General features: G+C 39.4%; 1 protein-coding gene across 8 annotated transcripts in view; it reads right to left on the reverse strand.

The window, feature by feature from the left end:
• Window positions 1-12,270, reverse strand: part of PARG (poly(ADP-ribose) glycohydrolase) — a 126,961-nt gene that overhangs the window by 107,641 nt on the left and 7,050 nt on the right. For 6 of the 8 annotated variants that reach the window (XM_073353305.1, XM_073353302.1, XM_073353307.1 and 3 more), the window contains exons 3-6: window positions 10,674-11,687; window positions 5,992-6,178; window positions 3,295-3,417; window positions 1,317-1,400 (exon numbers count right to left, since the gene is read on the reverse strand). In XM_073353305.1, coding sequence (XP_073209406.1) covers window positions 1,317-1,400; window positions 3,295-3,417; window positions 5,992-6,178; window positions 10,674-11,687 — 1,408 coding nt within the window. The remainder of the gene's footprint in view (window positions 1-1,316; window positions 1,401-3,294; window positions 3,418-5,991; window positions 6,179-10,673; window positions 11,688-12,270) is intronic. The other 2 variants (XM_073353306.1, XM_073353303.1) reach the window with 2 other exon arrangements.

Raw genomic sequence — 12,270 nt, forward strand, 5'->3', positions numbered from 1 at the left:
CTCCATCTGAGGCCAAGGCGGTAAAAAAGGAAATGAGGGCGGTTTTCCCAAGCATCCATCTATGGCTTCAATGTCCAGCACAAGGAGGCATATGGCGCACATGAAGGCTGAACGAGTACTGTTACTGGAAAAATCTCCAAACAAGGGCTTGAGAAGCAAATGTGCAAGGAGGTATGTTTGGAGAAGTTACAGTGCAGCTTGCTGAGGAAAAGGCACTAGAGAAAATATTTATGAGAATTTAGAAGAATACCACTTATGTCTCTTGCTCATTTTCAGTATCTCCATTTACATCTGAAAACTGGTACACAAGACCTGCTACTTTTGAGTAAAAAGCAGTTCAGAGTGTTAAAAATGCCATGGTGCTCAGTGAGGACTTAGAGTGGAATCTGCTCTTTGGTGGGTCCAAAATAGCCCAAATCTGGGGACCATCTTGCTACTCTGCATGTGTCCTCTGTTGAATGGAGTTTTGGAGAGGGCTGAAGATGTGCTTCCTACAACAATGAAGGGGAAGAAAGGAATTTTTGTAGGTAGCTGATGACATGTTGAAATGATTATTTAACGCTGCTGGCATTTTATTGTGTTATGGCATCTAGAGACTTGAACTAGCGTCTTTATGATTTAAATAAATACAAATAACCACATTAAAAAGAGAAACTGCCTGATGTGTTTTGGACCTATCTCACACAAAACTAACCAGAAAATGAAGGAAGGCGCACACACACAAGCTAAATCTGACCTAAATTCTATTTTTTCCAGCTTTCTTCCATATTTAAATGGTCTAGCCTATTAAAACAATTAGATGGTAGGTTAAGATTCTGTATTCAAATTTCAAACCCATGAGCAGGTAGGATTGGTTTCTTTTTAAATTGCTAAATCAACAGTTCCTTTAAAAAGAAAAAACAAACAAAAAACAAAACGTGACTTAAGGATAATGCTGTTAGGCATTTATTGTGTTTAACCAGGCAGTGAGGAAAATAGCTCTGCTACTACACTACATAAAGGGATACCATCATTTAAAAAAAAAAAAAAAAAATCACATTCCTGCCTGCTATGTTTCTTTAAACTAATGTTATCAAACACACCTAAGGGAACAGTGATTAGAGAAAAAATATCTCTCTTTCCAGTATCTTTACTTTGTGCATTTGACAGCACATTTTGCAGAATGAGTTTCACATTTCCCTGTATGGTCACTTTCTTCAGTTGTTTATGTGGGTCCATTCATCAGCAGAGAAAAAAAAGAAAAAAAAACTAGGATTGGCAAAGGCACTCCTAGACAGATATAGGACCATTGACTTTATTTTAGATTGCCGCCTTACCTTCAAATCATGTGAGCTGGTGAACTTGTTAAGTAGTGCAGTCTGGATTAGCTCCCATCGGCTTCCAGCAGTCCTATCACCATTCTTTAAAAAATAAAATAAAAAACATGAACAAAGCAAAGAAAACACTTCAGCTAATAAAATTGTATTTGACCACCCAAGCCAAAAAACACGTAGCAGTAAAATATTCAGTGTTATTGACAGTATACCACAGTATAACTGTAGAGGGGAGAAAAGGAAAAGGGGTTCTCTATTTGCCCACTTTTAGAAAGAACTATGCTTTGAGCACTTGTGTAATTTGCTAATTAATGTCTCAAATCACACTGCATTTTGCTTTAATTTTTTTTTTTTTAAATTGGGACATTTGTTAAACAATATATAAAGTGCTCTCCTTCATACTGACCACACAGTTAGTCTTTTCTATACTACCCCCTCAGCCATAAATAATGCATTAATGGACCTTAATGCAGGAAATGGTTGACCAAAACATTATTAAAGGAGACCACTGTTGGAAGAAGTGAGCTTAATAGCTGAAGACCCTCCACCACAAACAGTCTGCCTCTAGACCCAAAGGTCGCACATCCATGAACAGTAGGCAAAAGTGGCTTATATATCCTCTCAACTACCAAAATGGTAAAGTGGCAAAGAGAAAGTCCCTAAACGAGCCAAGTCCCAAATGACATAGGGCTTTACAGATTACAAACACCACCATCAATCACACCCAGAATCAGAAGAAAAGCAAATACAATTCACAAAAATCAGAGGTATTCTATGCTTATTATACTAGGCAAGGAAAGGTGGTATCATCAAAGCAGTAGGAGACGAAATTGCTAGCGAAGATCTGGACCATCTGGAAATGGAGGTGAGAAATGGGAGGGTTATAATTAGCAAGGTGAGCGATATGACCAAGACTTGAACAAAAGTTTCAGCAGTAAGGATAAAGTGGATATTTGATTATGACATAATATAGCTAGAGTTAATAAATCCCCCAAAATCTCCTTTCACACTCAGAATATTAATTCAACAATTCATACTTCAAAAGCAGTCATTTTTTCTAGTATAGATAGGGGGATTAAGGTACAGAAAGTCTGGCTCGTTCTTCCACATACTTAAATTAAGGCCATATGCCTAAAGAGAGAAAAAGATACTTGGAAAAACTCCAATGCTTACTCTGTGTAAACACAGGCAATTTTCATGAGGCTGGTATGAGGGGGCTGGGCAAGACAGTTGACCTCTTCAGAGTCATGCTAATGGTCTTGTCTAAGTGGTGCCATAGGGTTTTCATGAATCCTTTTCCTATGAAGCACCAATTCATTAGTTATTAATTTTTCAGCTGCAGCAAAAATACCACAGCGGAGAAAGTCAAAAAGCCTTTAGGCTATAGACATGTGTGACAGCTGTCAAGAGGCAATATAATTTGGTCTCCACACAGGTCCATCTCCAAAAATTTGTTAACCTATAACTAAGGGATCTCTCAATCACAAGTCTCCCAAGTGGTAACAGGATACTCGTTTCAAAAAATCTTTAACCTAGCAAGACTAGGCCATTTGTGGTTTAGCCAGTAACATAATAAAGAAGATACACTTGAAAACTATGAACACATGCACACTGAGTGACAAACTATAACCGAACCAATCTCATTCTGCAAGGTGAATGGTCATCCCCAATAGGATCCGGGGGGGCGGGGGGGGAGCTCTCCTTTTTTCCATGCCCAACCTGCCCCTCAGCCTTTTTCCCTACCATGTATACTATTCATCATACAGATGGCTAAATGAATTATCGGCTGGCAGAAGAGTTCTCTTCTTCTGTCTGAAGCTTAGCTACCAGACCAGATAGACCAGTGTTCTGGTTCAGTATGGCAAACTGAACATCTGCAACTGTAGTAGAAGGCAGGGTCACAACTCCTTACCATATCTGTCTCAGTTTTATTGCCCAAACTTTCATTCATATTTGTAAGGAAATTTTTTTTTAATCTTACCTCATCCTCTACAGGGTATAAGTTTTGTTCTGAACAAGGCATTTTAACATGTTTATTATCCCACAAATCTTTATAATGAGTTGGAAAAGGTTTGGGCACCTCTTCTTCCCTCAATAGATCTACCTGCAACAAAGAATAGAAAGAAAATTCATGCTATGCAAAGTGCTTGTGAAAGCTATCTAAACAATAAGAAACAGAAATCCTCATGAAAAGTGAGTACACAGCCAAATTTTGGCCACAAATCCTTTTCCACACGTTCCATCAAGTTTAACAGCAACTATACCCAACATCTAAGAGCAGGCATTTGACCCATATTATATAGTCTTAGACATAACTCTGGTTACGTGTACGCTACCGCTGTAAGTCAATCTAAGTTACACAACTCCAGCTAGTGAATAACATAGCTGGAGTTGACATAGCTTAGGTCGACTTACTGCGGTGTCTACACCGTGCTGGGTTGATGGGAGACACTCTTCCATCAACTTACCTTGCTCCTCTTGTTCTTAGTGGAGTGCCAGGGTCGATCGGAGAGTGCTCTGCCGTCAATTTAGCAGGTCCTTCACTAGACCCGTTAAATCGACTAGCGGTGCATCAATCCAGCAGTAGTGTAGACATGGCCTCAGACACACACGTTTGTGTAACACTGCTCCTGCCTGGGTTTTCTGTGAGGATTGAACCCAGGACTCTGGATCTAAAACAGAGTGCAGCTACTGCCTGAGCTAAAGCACCTGGTCAAATAGGTCAGCAGTAGTAGACTCAAATTTCTGTATGCAGTCTAGCCACCAGAAGGGGACAAAAAGCCACACTGTGCTGGTGTGGGTTACACTTGTTTTCAGTCTAAGACACTAGGATATTATAGTAAGAAAACAATCATTTTGGTGGAGAAGACACTTTCATTACAAATTGATCATTTTCAGGTATTTACATAACATTTTCTGAAATTATTTCTTTTTGGGTTGGAGGAGCATACTTCCCCTTTTAAGAGGCAGGCTTGAGCCTACAACCAAGACAGCCTGGATGTAATAAAGGAGGCCCCCTGCCCAACTTAGGGCTTGGTAATTTAAACAGGAACAGGAAACTGAGCAGAAGGAATGGGTCTAGAAGCCCTCCAGGCTGAAAAGGACAGTAGTCTCTCCCTCACGATCCAGAGGGCTAGCCTAACCCAGCTAGAGGATTTCTTTGTGGACTTTTAGTTTGGAAATTCTGAAACAGAGTCATCTGGTAAGGGCCTATGAACTGCTGTTACAACTGCTCCTTCCCTAAGACCTTATTAAAGGGGATATACATATGTTGTTTCAGCTTACCCTTGCCTGGATTCTTTAGAGTGGATTTACTAATAGATACAGTTGGAAACATTGCGGCCGGGTGTATCTCCTGCACGTATCTGGCCACATGGGTCACACAGGGAAAGCACACACCTTTTACAGGTGAAAAGCTATTCATTTTTATACACAGCCCAAAAGTGGATTAAAAAAAATTGTACAATTTAGTTTGGCCTCTTTTGAGCCATCAGAATGCAGAAAATTATTTTTTCATGCTTTTACAAAATGTATTATATGCTGTTCTGCTTTCTAATAACTCAAACATGGATATATTTTAAAAACTCCAGACATAGCACATTTGTAATTCTCAGTGTGATATTACTGGGTGAGCTTCTATGGCCTGTGTTATGCAGGAGGTCAGACTATACAATCATAATGGTTCCTTCTAGCCTAACATTCTATGAAAAAGTGTGATCATTTTAGTGCACTTTGAAATAAATGTAATATATGCAATCATTCCAATGTCTGATCACCTGCTAGGGTTTTTTCCCCTCTAAAAGTAAAAAATACTGAAAGCTATTCTAAGCCAATATGGCTAGAAATTTATATACAGAAAAGTCACACAATTATGGTTCCAAATGTAGCCAATTATGTGTATGGACAACACACTCTATTATTGCACATGGTGATAACTAGTTGTGGATACAGTGGGATATATATTTAAAATTCCTGACTTTTCTGATAGTAAATTCTATTTATAACATTGCATTAACAGTTGAACACCTTACAGACCACATGCCTTTTAAGCAACATGTAAGTCAAATAAATGTCAATTTATTGAGAATGAATGCGATTTTCTTTACCTGTGCTTTGTGACATCCTGCCAGTTTATCATATATTTCACTTTAACAATTATTTAACTGTACATTATTTCAAAGAGAGAGACAGAGACAGAGACAGACACACACAGACACACATATATATGTGCTAGGTTAGGATTGGATGCAAGGCTAAGATTCCTTTATACTCCTCTTCACTCGTTCACTTTTATACCTTGAATCCAAAATGGAGAAATTTTGAAAAGGGAAAACATTGACCAATTCTGGATACAGATATACATCCTGCAGTTCCCAGAACCGGGAAGTCAAATGGGGAGGCACAAACCTATCTAAAATAAAAGTTTGTCCCATAAGGGCCAGAGTCAAAATCTTAATCATGTTTCTGCAGCCCTACTCAACCAAACTGTAAGACCTCTGTATCACAGAAGGCAAGGCATCTTTAAGCATATTAGATACTCTAGCTAGCTTTCCATGAGAAGTCAAAAGTTTCCACAACCAGGTAAAGCTGCAAAACTGATAAATGGCAGGATATCAGTCTTATGCCATCAATTTAATAAGAAGGTTGTGTTTTCAAATAATATTTTGAATTATCATACTCTGATGGTCACTGTGTGATTGGTTGATGGTCTCAAATGAGGAAGACGAGCCCCACACACAGGCATTCTCCTCATCTCTTCAATAGGTGTCCCAAACCATTTCTTATTAGTGGGAAGTGAAGGTGGGATATATTTAGGAATCTTCCTTCCCGGCCTTTGGTGTTTGAATTCACAAGGTTCTTTTCTGCTGTTAAAATAAAAAGAATATATTGAAGCACATCTTATTTACAATGGAAAACTCTATAGCTAAATGTATGTATTAACATTAGATTTCAAACTAAATTTATGTCACTTAAGCAGTTTCTTTTCTAAAATACTTTTTAACAGCATCCAAAACACAGCAAAAGCTGAATCCAGAAACATCTTGTTTTCAGCAACATGCACAGTTTTCCATAGTGTTTTGTTGCATATTCAACAGCAGAAAAGCCATCCTCAAAACTGCTCCAAATATTGTAAACATTATGGAATGGAACACAATCCTTAGCCAGGGGCATTGGTCCCATTAAGGTCCCCATTAACAGGAATCTAAGTATCAGTTTAATCGTTAACTTTACATGTTCAATGCAATATTCTATTTATACATGATGAAAAGTGCTTTTACCATATGAACCCATCAGGACACTGTATTGGACAACAGCTTTCTCAAGATGACATTTACCTGTACCACCAGCTCCCCAGACACTACCAGTGGTATGGAACATATTGACTCCTAAGTCAGTAGTTTGAACAGCCTTTGTATTTGTCCTCAAACAGCAGCAAAACAGTTCCAGTGTATTCCACCTGTGTACTAAGGCTTAAGCAGACACTGTAGAGACCTGGCACAAATCATCAGTTGTAGAACTTCAGAGTGATTATAGATCTCAGTTTAACAGACAAGCAACATCCTAGCTGAATACCAAAAAAAAGGGTTTATCAAGGTGGAAGCACAGACTGAGTGTTCAATCAGAAGTAGAGATGCATATTCAGAAGTGCTTGAGCATTCACAGCTGCCATTAAAATTAATGGGAGCTACAAATGCTCTTACACATTTCAAAATCCAGCTTTGCCTTTCACCTTATGTAGGTAATGATTTACACCCACTTTGCATGTGCATAAGTGACTACACAAAACGTAGGGCAATAGTGAATTGGGCCTAACACACAAGGAAAGATTATAGAAACAAGCCCAAACTTTGTTCTCTGTTACACTGGCATTACTTCAGACTTACACAGGTAATTTAGAGCAATAATTTGACTCAATTTCTTGAAGCTGGCAGGGGCTAAACTAACCAAAGAATCTCCAGAAACAAGACTGATTTTGGTGAACACTTCATTATTTATTAACTCATTGCCCAAAAGTCTGCTCAGTGCCCAACAGATACAAGAGATAGCATCCTGAAGCTTTGTTTGAATCTAGATTTACTAAAACTATAATAAATATACATCTATATATAATATATACATTAACTTGTGAGGAAATTCCCCTTGTGCAAGACTCATTTGTTACGGTAAGGTGAGCATCTCTACCAGACTATACAATGAAATACAAACTATCCAGAGGTCTCTGTGCTAATCTATTTCGTATAAAACCAACAGTTGTAATGGATGGGTGGCAATTCATTCCATGGTCTCATTAAAATCTGGTGTACTCATTCATTATCAGCCACTAAGGCAAAAATTTTTTTTTAAAAATCCCAATTTGAATTTTCTTCAGAAGTCAAAAGATCTACATAACAATTTTGACAAACTATATTACTAATTTCTTCTGTTAGATTAGACCTCCAAGAAATTAACTAGCTCTGTTTATCAGATTTTAGCCAAGAAAATTGCTACAGATAAACAAATGCCACCTGAAGAATGGATTTCTATTATCTAGTAACTTGAATCAAAGATGAAGTACAGAAAATTTCAGAAGTTTGAGAAAGTCCTGAAAAGTAAGGGCATGTCTACACCAAGGGGTAGAGTAAAATAAAAACTGGGACTCAACCTTAAGTACAATGTGCACCATGAAGTAGTGAAACTATAATAAAAGTGTGCACATAGTTTTAGATACATACTAAAGAGCCACGGCAGAAAACAAAGTCTTGAATTATATTATTACTCAATAAAAAAGTCAGAAGCTTCCAAGTATTCTGTTTCCATGGAATAGGCGTAGCATACAATACTCTCGTGAAGCAAGGTTTCTGCTGCTTAAAAAATTAAGATCTACTTCATTAAAAACTTACATTTCTACTTGCACAAGTGATTTTTTACCAATTGCTGCTCTTTGCTATTGAGAACAGACGCAGTGCCACTGGCAGATGCAGCTTAATATCGAGCTAAAATACAGTATGTCATATAGTCAAGCAAACAACACTTCTCTGAACACAAATTGCTAGTATGTCCACTTTATTACTCAGAATTTACACTGGTGAAACTGAAATCGGAATCTGGCCCAAATTCATTCACTGTCCTCTATGATCTAATTTAACAAAAAGATTTTGTATACTGTATTGAAAAGGATCTGTTCTTCCCTCAACTCCATTAATGCCATGGGAGTTACCTGCATTTGTTAAGGAGAAACAGACTCTTTAGAACAGAGGTGGGCAAACTACGGCCCGCGGAACTATCCTGCCTGGCCCCATAGCTCCTGGCCAGGGAGGCTACCGCCAGCCCCTCCCCCACAGCCACGCCGCCACGCGGGGAGCACTCTGGTGCGCCGCTCCTGCCAGGCAGAGCAGCTTGCACTCACCCACCTCCCAGGCTTTCTAATAAGCTAGTCCCGCCGCTCTGAGCAGCATAGTAAGGGGGCGGGGAGAGGGGGGTTGGATAAGGGCCAGGGAGTTCTGGGGGGCAGTCAGGGGACAGGGAGGAGGGGGCGGTTGGATGGGGTGGAGGTTCGGGGGGGGGGCGGCCAGGGGATGGGGAGGTTGGATAGGGCGTGGGAGTCCCAGGGGGCTTGTCAGGATGTGGACAGGGGTCGGGGCAGTCAGGGACAGGAGGGGGTTGTAGCACTTAGTGGATTTTCCACGCCCCTGAGCAACACAGTTATATCAATGTAAGTTTGCAGTGTAGCCCAGGGCTTAGACAAGTTAGATGTCTTCAAGTCGGCTGGGCCTGAGGTAATACATCCTAGAATACTTAGGAATTGTCTGAAGAGATCTCTCAGCCATTAGTTATCATCTCTGAGAATTCGTGGAAGAGAGGAGAGATATCAGAGGACTGGAAAAGGGCAAATACAGTATCTATAAAAAGGGGAATAAGGACAACCCAGGGAATTATAGACCAACTTATAGACTTAACTTGGTTGTCCAGAAAGACAATGGAGCAAATAATCAAACAATCAATTTGTAAGCACCTAGAACAAAATAAGGTAATAAGCAACAGTCAACATGGATTTGTCAAGAACAAATCATGTCAAACCAACCTAATAGTCTTCTGACAGGATAATAATGACATCTTGACTTTAGAAAGGATTGTGATACTGTCTCACATGACCTCTTCAAAAATAAGCTAGAGAAACCTATTATAAAGCATGTGCACCTCTTTGGGGCAGCTTGTGTTTCTGCTGTATTTTCAGAGCACGCAGAATAATGCGGTCTTGATCCATGACTAGGACTTCTATGCTTTATGGTAATACAAACAAAAACAAACAGCAAGCACCATCACCACTACATTTCCCAATTATGAATATCTTTCTCAAAGTTTTCTGGACTGAAATTTTCCATATTGGTCTTAACCCAAGGGTAAATATTTTGGTAAGTTTGAGCAAAACTAAGTCAGGTTTGTTTGTTTGTTTAACTGAGTAATGTAAGCATTGAAAAAACAAATAAAAAAACAAAAAAACAAAAGCCCCTTTCTCCCATGTGTTCTGATTGAATTTTGTAGCTTGTGCCTTCTTTGCCATTAGATGAATGCGCACACAAAAATCTAACTTATTTTTAATATAGATCATTGACAAAGGAACAATTGAAGTTTGAAGGAAATCTTCTTGATCAATGGCTTAAATTCTTTACCCAAACACCTCAAAAATAGATTATCCATGTATTTAAGAATTGGTCCACTGGATCTCTTTCAAAGCTAATAAATTGTATTAGATTGTGTCACAGATCAGTAGGCCAGATTCATCCTTGCTATAAATCTATTGAATTCAATGGAATTACACTAGGAATTTAATTTGGTCCTATAATCATACTAATGCTTTAGAAAGAAAAATTCACTTGTATTCAAGCTCATATATATAACATTCAGAAGTATTTCCACAACTCACAGTACTCGTTTGCCAAGATATATCAAAAGAAAATACATACCACCTCTTTATTTTAGAAGGATCTTGCTATTACACAATTTACTAAACAATGAATAGTAAAGCTATTCTTTGTCAATGATGTCCTGTGCCACCATGTATTAAAATCTCATTATTCTAAACTATTTCTTAACAAGATATACAGAGAAGCCCTTTCAGTACTCTGGCTTTAGAAGGTCAGTATTAATTCCTGACCTTAATATTTCTTCTGTGTTCTACAAATGGCACAAGACAAGCTGTCATTGTGTATCCTTGAAAGAAGGTTATATAAACATTTTTTAACTCATCTGCTATTTTTAAAATCAATGGTTTCTTCACTTTTATGTACAATTTTGCAAAACTGCTTAAAGGATAATAAAAGTCTACTGTGCTATTACTGAAGAGAAATATATTTAAAAGGGAAAGAAGGAAGAGGTTACCTTTTCTCCTCTGTTCTGGGTATCCTCATGAAATGGGAAGTGATTTTCGAGTCCTTCTTCCCACAGTGTTTTGCACCTTTGCATTCTGATGAAAGAGCAGGAGAGATCCCATATGACTTTGTATGCAATTCGTCCTCTTTGACAGAGTCACCCATCCCCTCAAAATGGAGGTTATATCGAGCACCTTCACAACATTTGGAAGAAAATGGTGACTTTCTCAACTCCAGGTCAGCATTCCCTCGCTGAAACCTGGAAGATTTGCTTGCAGCTTTTGATGTGTCAACATCCTCTTGCTCATCAAGAAATGGACTTGTTTCTTCATCAGCTTCTGAGCCCTGGCAGCTATTCTTAGAATTATCTACATCCATTGGTGACTCAGGTTCACTTTCTTTCTCAAAAGCATGTGAATCTCCTGAACTACTTTGATATTTGTTCAGTTTTCCTGTATCTCCAATATCAGATACACAGGTATCACTGCAAACATCTGAAAGTGGGCTTTCTGGAACTACATCCACCTCATCTTGCTCACTAGTCACACAGACTACATGGACAGGATTGCAGCTCTTTAGCTGCTGTGGATTACATGAGGTCACTTTTCCTTCTGTTTCACTGTCTTTTGATGGATGTTTTCTATTTGCCATCTTCACAGACCTGCCTGATGATAATTTCCTGTGAGTCCAATTGTCACTATTTTCTTCACTAACTCTGTGAACCTGCTTGCCAGTTTTGTGCATTTGATCAATATTGGCATTTTTAAACTGATCTCCAGACCAGGTCCCTTTGACAGGCTCTGTGTCTGATGGCTGATCTCTGCACGGCCCCTCTGCCTCCCATTTACACGGGTTTCCAGTCTGTGGCAGATTTACATATTTTGTACTCGTTTCCACGGATTTTCTTGGATAGCTTTGTGGACAAGTATTCTCCAGCTTTTTAACATCATGCTCACACAAGTTATCCTTTTTAACAGAAGTCATCTTGGGATCTGCTCCTGTGTTATTAGTTTTGCTCTGCAAACTGTGGAAGAAAAGATGTAAAAAGCTGGGTTTAATTGTTTCTTGTGAAATTCTTATTTGTAGATTTAAAGGCCAGAGGGACTACTACAACCATGTAAGACAAACCACAGAATTTTACCCCAGTAACACCAGCAGTAAAGTCCAATAACTTACAGCTAAACTAGAGAATATCTTTTAGAACAGGGGTAGCCAACCTGAGCCTGAGAAGGAGCCAGAATTCACCAACGTACATTTCCAAAGAGCCACGGTAATGTGTCAGTAGCCACCCCATCAACACCCACCCCCCAGCTCCCAGAACCTCCCACCCACCAGCACTCCCACTGATCAGCGCCTCGCCCTCCCTCCCCGCACCTCCCAATCAGCTGTTTCACGGTATGCAGGAGGCTCTGGGGGGGAGGGAGAGGAGTGAGGGCATGGCAGGCTCAGGGGAGGAGGTGGGAAGGGGTGGAGTGGGGGCAGGACCCGTAGCAGAGCCAGCGGTTGAGCAGTGAGCAACCCCTGGCACATTGGAAAGTTGGCACTTATAGCTCCGGCCCCGGAGTTGGTGCCTATACAAGGAGCAGCATATTAACTTCTGAAGAGCC

Source organism: Lepidochelys kempii, chromosome 7 (assembly GCF_965140265.1).
Source record: "Lepidochelys kempii isolate rLepKem1 chromosome 7, rLepKem1.hap2, whole genome shotgun sequence".
Lineage (NCBI taxonomy): Eukaryota > Metazoa > Chordata > Testudines > Cheloniidae > Lepidochelys > Lepidochelys kempii.